Source organism: Pan troglodytes, chromosome 14 (assembly GCF_028858775.2).
Source record: "Pan troglodytes isolate AG18354 chromosome 14, NHGRI_mPanTro3-v2.0_pri, whole genome shotgun sequence".
Taxonomy (NCBI): domain Eukaryota; kingdom Metazoa; phylum Chordata; class Mammalia; order Primates; family Hominidae; genus Pan; species Pan troglodytes.
The window spans coordinates 20,074,662-20,087,575 of NC_072412.2; the positions used below are offsets into that span (position 1 = coordinate 20,074,662).

A 12,914-nucleotide genomic window follows, 5' to 3' on the forward strand; every position below is an offset into this window, starting at 1 on the left:
AGAAACCAATCTGAACCTTTTTTTAAAGTTTTGATTATTCTATGCTATCTTAACATGAACTCTAATTGAGATGATAATCAGAATTGATACAAATTTAGAAACTTTAAAATATAATAAATAATTAAAATAAAGGAATAGCTTCTAAAAATGTGAACCTATTAGAAAAGATGTGTTTAAAACTCTAGGAGTTAAAAAAAAAAAAGGGGACCCAGTTCCATCCATTTAGATCACTTAAAGAGAAATATGGTACTGTCTCATAAAGGTAATTCAAATAATCTCTCATTATAAACCTCTTCTTAAAGAAAATGATGTTTGTTTGCCTATCTTCATTTTCTACTGCAATAGTAAAAATTTTAAGGACAAGAAACCGGAAATCCTTAACCATGGATTTCAACAATGAAGCAAAATCTAAGGTATTCTCAGAATTTTAGTTATAGAACTCCGAAGACCATCTAAATCAATTCCTCCATTTTACAGGAGCTGAAGGATGCCCCAAGAGATAGAGAGGAAACTGAGGTCACATGGCTGGTAAATGTTCCTTGAGCAATACTAATCTACCCTGAAACACACATGCCACTGAAGATAGAGCGAATAAGCACTTTCATTGTTAATGATCACTGAAACATTCCTAACTATTTGTTTTTACATCCAAGCCTTTTTCTGCCCTTTGGAGGTGGGTGGGTGTTGGATATGAGGGGGCAGTTATAGAAGATGAATATTCAAAATTTTCAAGACACAAAAGTTTCTTAATTCTTTTTCTTAGACCTCTGCATGGTATTAAATGATGATCTCTAAATGACTACTCCCATAAGAAGCTGACTCTAAGAATGGAGGAATAAAAAAAAAAAAAAAAAAGCCAAATTCCTAATTTAAAAGAAGAAATTCTCCTAAACTAATAAATTACCCTTTCTCATAAAAACCATTATTAGCTGTCATAAATTTAACTTATACATAGTTGAAATATGCAAGAGATGCTAGAAGGTACTCTCGAAGCCTACCAGTATGAAATTAGAACTTCACAAATACATATGAGCTTTACTTTCGCTCTCTGTTATAAAGATGCCTGAAACTACAGGGTTTTCATGAAGAACTCACAATTCATCTAGCATTTTTTTTTTTTTTTTTTTGAGATGGAGTTTTGCTCTTGTTGCTGAGACTAGAATGCAATGGCGCGATCTCGGCTCACCACAACCTCTGCCTCCCGGGTTCAAGTGATTCTCCTGCCTCAGCCTCCCGAGTAGCTGGGAATACAGGCATGCGCCACCACACCGGCTAATTTTGTATTTTTAGTAGAGACAGAGTTTTTCCATGTTGGTCAGGTTGGTCTCAAACTCCCAACCTCAGGTGATCCACCCACCTCAGCCTCCCAAAGTGCTGAGATTACAGGTGTGAGCCACCACACCCGGCCTCATCTAGAATTTCTAAACTACTTCTGGGAAGATCTGCCACTGACTAGGACACTGTCCAGAGAATAAATTATTTTAGGTCACTTTAGCAAAATGCTTTCATCTGCTACCACAGTAACTTTCTTTAATAATAATTATGTAAATAAAATTCATTTGAATTTTGTCAGCCATCTGAAACTAAACAGAAACATGAAGACAAAAGTTAAAGTTAATAATACAGGAAAAGCACTACATTCTGACCAAAAAGTTTTTTTAAAAAAGAAAAAACCCCGGTAGTGAAGCCACAGATATACAGCTACTACAATCAACTCTCTGGCCTTAAGTATTTCTGTCCAAAGCACAGGCAATATAAGCTCCAAGTCTACTCTTTCACTCAGTGATACCTATGCCCACCAACTAATGACAAAAAGTCTCAGATGGAAGATGATTTATTAATTCCCAGTGACTGACAGCACTACTAAGGAAACAATTTTCCAGAGATGTAAAAGTTTACTAGTTTAACTGACTTTTTGGTGGTTTATTATTTTGTTTTGTTTTGGCACTTGTGAGATCAGAAGTGAAAGAAATCCATTTCTCCCTGAGAAAGAGCAAAAGAATGCCACAAAGTTAGCTCCAGAAGAAGTAAACCAATCCCTCACAGTTCTTGATTATTTCTTTAACAAGAACAGAACTCACTTGTTTTTTTTAAAGGAACATTTGATCCTAAAAAAATTTAAATTACTAAGTGCCAAAGACTTCTGAAGTGAAGAAGTCTAAAAGTGCTCTTCTGACAAAATGCACAGGCATGCCACATGCATGCACAGATACATACACCACACACACACACAGAAAAGAGCAAAGAAAATAAAAACTAGAATGAAAACAAAAGGATAAGAAGAGAAAGAAATGAGGAAAAATGAGCAACATATAAAACTCAAGTTAGAAGTGAGAAGGAAGAATTTTAAGAGGCCAGAAAAGGGAAGCATCAAAGAAAGTCTCCCCTTTAGTAGAATATATTACCCAGACCTTCTATAAAAATGACACATAATGCCTAAACAAGAATGTGAAAATTCTGAACTGCGATTGACTGCCACTTGTATGAGAAGTCTTCTTAGAGGAATTTACCCTTCTGTGCTGGTGGCAACTGAATAAGGAGTGAAAAGATTTTCTGTGAAGTTTAGATGTAAACATTAATGTAACACAGGGCTTTGCAGTACATTAATGATTATGCTTGTAATACATGCACTCCACCTTTTAAATAGTCAGTGTCTCAAAACCCAAACTCATTTTAAAAGCATGGCCAGAACTAGCAATACTACTCTTTAGAAAATTTTATCAGGAAAACAAAAGTATTCCAAAACAAGCTCAATCATAACAAAGCAACAATACTTCATAAAATATACATATTCTAAAAAGGAAAGAATGGTATAAACAAATACACTCTAATAAAATACTTGTAAGTTAGATCAACTATTTCCCAACTAGTGTACAATGACACTGAATTCCAATAGAAAGTCAGATGAAACACTGATGGAATCCTAGTCAATGTCGTTAAGGCATATGCCATGAAAACCAGACTCAAATTATTTTAGGTTAATAGTTTAACACAACGGTTTTCTAAATCTATTAATGCTGAACAATTTCAAGGCAGTAAGGATGAATTAATGCTCCCTTAAACTCTTTATGCCGTTTAGTTTTGCTTCCTTTAACATTGAGTTAAATATCCTCCACAGGTATATGTTAAATCTTCTTAGTGCCAGAAACGAATCCACACAACTATAAAAGCTGACCACTGAAATAAGTAAATTAATTAAAATGGCTTCAGTGAGAATTTAAAAGGTAGTTGTTGAACCTGTTCCTCTGCTAAGACCTAACTCCTAAATGAGACAGCCACCTTCACCACTGCTGCTAGTTCCTTGCAAACACAGAACACAGCATTTTTAAAGCCGATTACATTTTTTAAAAGCTGTTTAAAATCAAGTATATGGCCATGACATTTACCTCACTGTTCACAAAGTGCTTTTACATAATGAAAAGTAATTACATTTTCACCTCACGAAACAATTTAAGATAGCAAATCCATTAAGGCAAATGGTATCGTTATTGCCATAAGGCAGATGAAAAAGAGGCCCAGGGAGGTGAACTGACTTCCTCAAGGTGCACCACTGGCACCTAGATGTCATAGTTGCTACATCAGCACTCTTTCCACTACAATTGAACAACTCTCTTCCATAAGTCCTTATATGTAAAGCATTTTTAACACATAACTTTAATTGTAGTTTATTTCAATCTGGAAACCAGCCTATTGGTAGCTATAGATAAGCCTTACTAAAAGCACAAGAATAAAAGTCAGATGTTCTAGTTCCTAATACTCAACTAACCAATTTTATGGTCACAGATGACTCAAGTAGCCTACCAGAGCCTTACAAAAGATGGCTCCCACTAAAAAAATCAGCCAGCAGTAATCAGCTTATAAAATAACAATAACCAATGAAGTCTCTCTTACTATTATTGAAAAATATCTAAGGGACAGATGGCACATCATATATAACTCTTAGAAAATGCCATCTTTGGATAAGAGTTATATTTCTTGTGATTCTTTTAGAAGAAATCTTTTCCGTACATGTCAGACACAAGATACTCATAAAACATATTTGACAAAAGTAAAAATCGGTGCTTTATTTTAGGATACATACAGTGATACCCTACGCAGAAATGACTGATATTCATTAAGCAAGCTGAGTACAAACTAAATGGTTAAAAAAAAAAAAAAAAAAAACTATGGAAAACAACTAAAAGAAAATGTAGAAATCTCCAAAAACAATCTCAATTTTAAAACTAAGACTGGGCTAAAAGATATTATAGTACATACCCTGTAATCAATGACATTTGAAAACTGAAAAAATACTAAATTTTTCTCTTTACTATTAACAGCCTTCATGTTATGGTCAATAATAAAACAAATTAGGAACACAATATCTACGGGGAAAAAATCCAAAGTAAAAACAAAGTTTCCCGTCTGGCTTTACAGAATATCTTTAAAGCTACTCCAGTAGAATGATTATTAATTTAAATAATTGTAACTACACAAACCAGGTTTTTAAAAAGGCATTTAAAATAGCTAATGTTTAAGACAGCAAACCCACATCTGATTATGCCAAAATACTTTATATTTTTTAAGTGAATACTTACCCAAAATATGCTTGCAAACTGCAAATGGTGATTTTGATTTCCTAAATGATAAGAATATGTGCTCTGCATGCTGGCGTTGTTCATTATTGACCATGGAAGGTGGTGCCTTGAGAGTTAAAAACAAGAACAGATACGCTTATCTAATGACAAAGCTTAAACAATATCAATATTTTTACCCACAAGAACAGAAAATGCCTTCACTTTTGGGGGGCAAGAGGAACAAATTCTTGCTTAACTTTTTAAGGAATATAGTATAAAACTTGATAATAAATGTTTAAAACATGGTTTCAGAAAAAAGGAAAAAATTCCTGGCAAGGTTTGGGTCAGAATCCTTTAAAGGTTTTTTAAAAACCTGCATTTTAGAAAAACAGATACTTATCTAACATTTTTGGGGGGTTTTAACAATTAGTTGACTTATTATCACCTTTTATTCCAAAATATACCACTTGGACTAACTTGACCTAGTTCAAATAACTTCAAAATTCTTCAATACTGGGGATATTGAATCCAAGTTACTAAAAATCAGTTTCCAAAAGCAATCCTTTAAGACACAGGATCAAATATTATTTCACCTCAAGTTTTCTAAAATCACTATCAAACCAGAAAAATTTGGGAAGAGTTAAAGTTTGGAATTTATGAAATGTATTTCTGAATAATAAATTAATCACTCAAAAAAATCTAGACTTCTCTCTTAACAAAAACAATTTCTAAAGTCTGCCCAAGTTTTTAAATACCATTTTGGTGTAACAATCGTTCTTCTAAAGATAATAATCTTCTGAGCCAGATCTACCTAAAATGTACATTCCTGTTACATGGTTTGGTTAACTTTTAACCTATTAAGACTTACAAATACTTAATTTGGGAAAGGGGGCTGGAGGTAGATGGCAGGAAAATAAACCTTTATTATTCAAACCATTGAATAAAGAGGGCAACTCATAATTTCAATTATATTAAATAATCTAGATGATGAAAAATGTTACAATCAATTATATTAGATCAACACTCATTATAAATTATATCAATTATGCAACATTAGTCACTAATTTCAGTCAAAATAATAATAAAAAAAAAGTTATTCACCCAGGAAAAATTAACTACTGTGAATCTCTGGCTTCAGAGAATTCTTATAATTAGCTAAAGCCAGTTCAGACTACTATTCCTAATCATATAGCACCCTCTACAGTTCTCTAAATAAAAATGAAAATACTTCCATTAAAGAACTGTGTTGGCTGGTCCCAGTCGCTCGTGCCTGTAATCCTAGCACTTTGGGAGGCCAAGGCGGGAGGATAATTTGAGATCAGGAATTTGAGACCAGCTGGGCAACATGGTGAAACCCAGTCTCTACTAAAAATATGAAAATATTAGCCGGGTGTGGTGGTGCACACCTCCCAGCTACTCAGAGGCAGAAGCATGAGAATCGCTTGAACCCGGGAGGCAGAGGTTGCAGTGAGCTGATATGGCGCCACTGCACTCTAGCCTGGGGGAAGGAGTCTCAAAAAAAAAGAATTGTGTTAAATTCTTTAACACTTCTTTAAAAAGAATTTTGAGCGTGGTGGCTCACACCTGTAATTCCAGCACTTTAGAAGGCCGAAGAGTACCGGTCACCTGGGGTCAGGAGTTCGAGACCAGCCTGGCCAACATGGTGAAACCCCGTCTCTACTAAAAATACAAAAAATTTAGCCAGGCATGGTGGTGCACACCTGTAAATCCCAGCTACTTAGGAGGGTGAAGCACGAGAATCACTTGAACCCAGGCAGCAGAGGTTGCAGTGAGCTGAGATCCCGCTGCTGCACTCCAGCCTGGACAACAAAGCCAGACTCCATCTCAATTTAAAAAAAAAAAAAATTTACTAATAAAACTGTGAGGGCTGGGTGCGGTGGCTCATGCCCGTAATCCCAACACTTTGGGAGATCGAGGCGGGTAGATCACCTGCCTGGCCAACACGGTGAAACCCCATCTCTACTAAAAATACAAAAATGAGTCGGGCTCAGTGGCAGGAGCCTGTAATCCCAGCTACTAGGGAGGCTGAGGCAAGAAAATCGCTTGAACACAGGAGGCAGAGGTTGCAGTGAGTCAAGATCGCGCCACTGCACTAGAGCCTAGGTGACAGAGTAAGACTCTGCCTCAAAAAAAAAAAAAACTGAACAGCAAAAACTATATTCTAGAAGTATTTTTGTCTTTCCATTTTCAAATTATTTTGTTTGCTTTTTGTGTTTTTTGTCTGTTTTGGAGACAGCCTCACTCTGTTGCCCAGACTGGAGTACAGTAGCATGATCACAGCTCACTGCAGCCTCAACCTCCAGGGCTCAAGTAATCCTCCTGCCTCAGTCTCCTCAGTAGCTGGGACTACAGGCATGCGCCAAGCCCAGCTAATTTTTGTATTTTTTGTAGACATGGGGTCTCACTATGCTGCCCAGGCTGGCCTCCAACTCCTGTACCTCAGTGATCTGCCTGCCTTGGCCTCCCAAAGTGCTAGGATTATGGGTGTAAGCCATCGTGCCCGGCCAATTTTCAAATTTTTTTATTCCCACCACCTTTTCTAGTTCAACAAGATGAGTTTGTGGGGTTTTTGTTTTATTGCTTTGTTTTGTTTTCCTGAGACGGAATCTCACTCTGTTGCCCATGCTGGAATGCAGGGGCATGATCTCAGCTCACTGCAACCTCCGCCTCGGCCTCCCAAAGTGCTGGGATCACAGGCATGAGCCACCGTGCCCAGTCTTTTTTGTTTTGTTTTTTAAAACAGAGTGTCACTCTGTCATCCAGGCTGGAGTGCAGTGGCATGATCATAGTTCACTGTAACCTCAAACTCTTGGGCTCAAGGGATCCTCCCGCCTTTGCCTCTTCCGTAACTGGGACTACAGGGGCATGCCACCACACAGGGCTAATTTTAAAATTTTTGTAGAGGGTAGACACCATGGCTCATGCCTGTAATCCCAGCACTCTGGATTACAAAATCCCAAAGTCTGCTGACATTACTGACTCTGTGTATGGCATAGAGTAAACACTACTACCCATGTTATACTGCTACAAATACGAATCTATGAGTTCCTCAAGCAATTTCTGGATCATACATTCTTTCTTATCATCCTTAAAAAGCACAACATATCCATAATTGTGCAAATTAATATGCTAGTTATTCTACAAACAAAAATTGTCTAAAGTTAATCCAAAAGACATCCTCATATCCACATATACTTAATCTACTAGAAAGAACAGGTCTGAATATATTAATATAATGAAGATGATATTCTATTTATGTCAGATTTTAGAAATAGTAAAGTATAATCTAAAAGTTGTTTTATATTAACCACCTGGTTAAATATTATCATACAAACAATAAAATTATCAAGTCAATATATTAAATGGCAGGATGGTAGTCACTTTAGTTTTCTACAACCAAAATTTTAAATTCCTTCTTGAAATCTACTTGGCAATGGTTTCCAAATGGCAAGCTATCTGCACCAGACAGTCCGGGAAACCTTTTAAAACTGGCAAATAGATTTCCAACCCCAAAAGATTCAACAGGCTGGGAGTCAAAACCAAAAATACACATTTTTCCCTCAAAGCTCCCCAAGTGGTAGTGACCCATAAAACTCCCCACTGTCAAACTCCTTACCCTTCAAAAATCTTAAGTTATCCTTCAAAAATCTGCTTCCATCTCTCCTTCCTTCATCAACCTTCACTCACCTTTCCCCAGTTGTCCAAGCACAACTAACATCTCTATTTCATCTCACATAACACATTGCTTGTCCATCTCTATTACCCAACTTAGCATAATGGACTACAAACCTTTATTTGCTGCCCCCTACCCTTCCTTTTATTATTTCTCTGACACCAGGGACTATTTCTCTCTAAATTCCTAGGGCCTACCACATACAAAAGAGAGAGGCATTTAATAGCAACTAACATTTATTGAGCATTTAGGATACGAGGCATTATTTTAGATAGATACATACACACGAAAGAAAGAAGAAAGACAGGAAGGAGGAGGGAAGTTGGAAGGTAATCTCACTAATCCTAACAACTCTATGGGAGGAAATATTATTATCCCCATTTTACAGATGAGGAAACTGAGGTATGTAAAGAATAAGTAATTTGCCCAATGTCACACTATTAGTAAGAAGCAGAGCTGAAAATTAAACCCAGGTAGTATGACTCCAGAGTCTTAACTCTTAACAGAAACTACACTTACATAGCTCAAATTTATGTAAGACTCATCATTCTTAAGGCTGTCTGGTAGAAAAGAAAAAAATCTTCCCTAAAAGTTTTCCTCCAGGACCCAATACAGAGACATTAAAGTGTTTTGCATAGCCTGTGAAGCTTCAGTAAACAAAGAGTAATAAAGGGGCTTTTTGAATTCCCTGTTTACGTTCTCATCATTGCCACTACAGTAAAAGCTTAAAAAGGCTTCACACTTCAGAGATGGAATCCCATAAATCAGAAGGATTGGAAGCAATAGGAGGTGGTAGTAGAGACCCGTGACCATTCCAAGGATCTTCAAAAAAAAAAAAAAAAAAAAAAAAAAAACAAGGATGGGAAAAACTGAGATTTGTTTCCAGAGTTGGAGCTCACAAATTCCTAACTCAATAGACTGGGGTTTCTAGCCCCAACCCTCAGCATGGCCCTCCAAGCCCAGCTCAGTTGCCTTCAGTTCACAAAATCTCCTGGAGAACACCATCAGGGTTCTAGGGGCATCCAAAATTAGAACTCTAAAGATTACTTACTAATGAATAGATTAACTGACATATTTCAAGGAGAGACAGAGAGACACCAAAATATCTAAATGGTTTCTATTCAAAGAGTATTTTTCAGGGCTGACTATATGCCAAGCACCATGCCAGAAACTAGGGATACTAAAGGAAGGGAAAAAGCCCTGTCCTTATGGAATTCTATTAGGAAACACAGGCACTAAACAGTCACATAAATAATTCATGAGTCTATAATTTCTGCCTGCACTGACTCATTTTGGCTTCTTCCTCTATCGTGTTACTAATCCTTTCCTCAAAAGAGTCAGGAATCCCAATTGTCAAATCCTACAAATCCCACAGCACCTTTCTTTTTTTGAGACAGAGTCACTCTGTTACCCAGGCTGGAGTGCAGTGGCACAATCTCGGTTCACTGCAACCTCCGCCTCCCAGGTTCAAGCAATTCTCATGCCTCAGCTCGTCCAGTAGCTGGGACTACAGGCACGCACCACCATGCCCAGCTAATTTTCTACAGGACCTTTAGACTCTTCTTTTCCCTGGGCAGCAATAATTGTAAAATTGTAACTTTTTTACTACTATTAACAACAACATCTACTACTTATTTGCCAGGCAGAGGGCTAAATACTTTACATGCATTATCTCATTTAATCCCCAAAACATCTCTGTAGGAATTATTTCCCCTCTTTTACATCTGGAGAAAAAAGGATTCAGAAATTGTTGCATGCCCAAGATGACAAAGTTAGTAAGTATCATAACCAGAATTTGACCTTAGGTCTGCATGACATTAAAGCCCATGCTTTGAACCTCCTTAAGTATTATTGCTGGCGACACACAGTTGGGTAGACTAACATCTCTCAGATACCTAGTAGAGAAATCTGAATAATATTCTTGGCTTACTATACATATCATTTATAGGACCATTAAAAAACACGAAAATGTGAGAATATTAAAGTCAAACTGAAAATCTGGCATTACTGGTAGATATGAAATAAGCTACAAAACTAGAAAAGAACACATGTTCAACTCATATCATAGAGCTCATTTAAGGATTTCTTAGGTTTAATTTCTTGTTTATCTTTGACAGAGACAGACGGTGCTATGATTCAAATCTGTTCGCCAAAACCCATGTTAAAATTTAATTGCCATTGTAACAGTATTGGGAGATGGGGCCACGATTAGGTGATTAGGTCATGAGGGTTTGGCCCTTATTAATAGACTAATGCCAACTAACTCAAGAGTGGGGTCCTGATAAAAGGTTAAATTAGGCCCTATTTCTCTTTCTCTCTCTCTCTCACTCATGCTCACTTGTCCTTCTGCAACAGGATAACACGGCTAGAAGGCCCTCATCAGATGCCGGCACCATGCTCTTGGACTTCCCAGCTCCAGAACCATGAACCAAATCAACTTCTGTTCTTGGCTGGGTGCAGTGGCTCACGCCTGTAATCCTAGCACTTTGGGAGGCCGAGGCGGGTGATCACCTGAGGTCAGGAGTTCGAGACCAGCCTGACCAACATGGTGAAATCCCATCTCTACTAAAAATACAAAAATTAGCCGGGCATGATGGCAGGTGCCTATAATCCCAGCTACTCAGGAGGCTGAGGCAGGAGAATCGCTTGAAACCCAGGAGGTGGAGGTAGCAGTGAGCCAAGATCGCAGCACAGCACTCCAGCCTGGGGGACAAAGTGAGACTCCGTCTCAAAAAAAAAAAATTCTGTTCTTTATAAATTACCCAGTTTGTAGTATTCTGTTATTGCAGCAGAAAATTGACTAAGACAGATGGTTTAATAGTCTAATTAGAAAACGATAGATGTACCAACCAAAAACATAAATACTGGTAGTCTTTGACTCATTCACTAAAAATTTTAAGTTAGTGATAAAAATTTGCTCAACTTTCAGTTTTCCCTCCATAATCTTTCCTTACTTTTTGGAGGTTACCAGTGATCCTATCTAAATTTAAATCCATTAACACAAAATGAAACATTTTGTTAAATTAAATTTGCCATAACAATATTTCATAATATTCCACAAAGAGTACTATAAATTTCAGGTTTTGGGCCTTTCTAGCAAAACAAATTTGAGAGTCACTGCCCTAAGTAATCCCTGTCTCCCTAGCAAAGCTACCCTTTCAAATTTGAAAGATGTCCTTTCAAAAAAAGCCTTCTAGTATAAGCTCCTTTACATATCTTCCGTTTTAAAGTCTCTTTTCCTCCCCAATGTTCTTCCTCTATCACCTTCTCCAATTTCTTGCAAAATATTCCCTCCTCCATAACTGCCTCTTAAATCTATGTCCTCCTCTCTCACATAAAGCCTTGGTTCCTTCTTTGTCTTTCCTCTCCTTCTTATCTTAAAAGTTGTCCTTAGCAGTGGTCCCTTCTGTTTACAAACAGGCCTGCCCTATCTCAAAAACCCCTTTACACAATCTCAGGGCTACAGAACCAGAAAGACCTGGTTTCTAATCCCATTTCTGTAGCACACTAGTTGGGAAACCTGCAAAATGCTGCTAATGAATTCATCTCATAATTGATAGGAGAACTGCACTAGCATACAGGTCTCCCAAAATTAATCTATAACAAGTAATACGATTCCAATTAAAATCCCAATAGGGTTTATATGACAAGATAATCCTAACTCATGTAAGGGTAAAGGCACAAAAAGGTCAAATTAATTTTTAAAAAAGAGGCTAGGCGAGGTGGCTCACGCCTGTAATCCCAGCACTTTGGGAGGCCGAGGCAGGTGGATCACCTGAGATCAGGAGTTTGAGGCCAGCCTGACCAACATAGTGAAACCCCATCTCTACTAAATACAAAAAAAAAAAAAAAAAAAAAAATAGCTGGGTGGTGGCACATGCCTGTAAACCCAGCTACTTGGGAGGCTGAGACAGGAGAATCACTTGAATCCGGAAGGCGGAGGTTGCAGTGAGCCAAGATTGCGCCATTGCACTCTAGCCTGGACAATGAAAGCAAAACTCCATCTCGGAAAAAAAAAAAAAAAAAGAATAAGAAGGGGGTAATACCCAACTAAATCTAAACACGTATGAAGACATAATAGTAATTTTGAAAAACAGTATTAGAGCAGAAAAAACAATGGAATGGAGAAAATTCCCAGCAACAAACCTATGACATATGACAAATCAATGAGAAAAAAAATAGACTGTATAGTCTGTTTAAATAGTGCTGGAACAACTGGCAATTTCTAAGGAAAAACATAAAAGTAGACAGTTACTCATATTGTACATAATAATAAATTCCAGGTGAACTTAAGATTTAAAAATGAAAAGCGAAACTTTCATAGGAAGAAAACATAGGAAAGTATGATGTCAAAGTAGGGAAGAATTTCTTAATAAAAAGCAAAAATTCTTTTTAAAAATTAGTAAATTGAACTATATTAAAATCATAACCTCCTAAATTTAAAGGCACCATTAAGTAAAGTGAAAGACTAGTCACAGATGAGAATGTGTCCGGAACTTATTCTTTCTGGTGGGTTCCTGGTCCTCGGGGTGAGTGTTCCAGCTCTTAAAGGTGGTGCGAACCCAAAGAGTGAGCAGCAGCAAGATATATTGTGAAGAAAGAAAGAACAAAACTTCCACATCGTGTAAGGGGACCCAAGCAGGTTGCCGCTGCTGGCTGGGGTG

The 12,914-nt window shown here is 37.3% G+C and overlaps 1 protein-coding gene and 1 long non-coding RNA gene across 14 annotated transcripts in view; one reads left to right on the forward strand and one right to left on the reverse strand.

The window, feature by feature from the left end:
* Positions 1 to 12,914, reverse strand: part of XPO4 (exportin 4) — a 124,462-nt gene that overhangs the window by 85,449 nt on the left and 26,099 nt on the right. For all 13 annotated transcript variants that reach the window (XR_010150623.1, XM_063792426.1, XM_063792428.1 and 10 more), the window contains one exon: positions 4,578 to 4,683. Coding sequence is in view for 4 of the 13 variants with exons in the window: in XM_024348465.3 (XP_024204233.1) it covers positions 4,578 to 4,683 (106 nt within the window). In the remaining 9 variants the exon portion in view is untranslated. The remainder of the gene's footprint in view (positions 1 to 4,577; positions 4,684 to 12,914) is intronic.
* LOC107967845 (uncharacterized) overlaps positions 1 to 12,914 on the forward strand; it is a 76,835-nt gene that overhangs the window by 39,422 nt on the left and 24,499 nt on the right. The gene's annotated exons all lie outside the window — the stretch shown is intronic.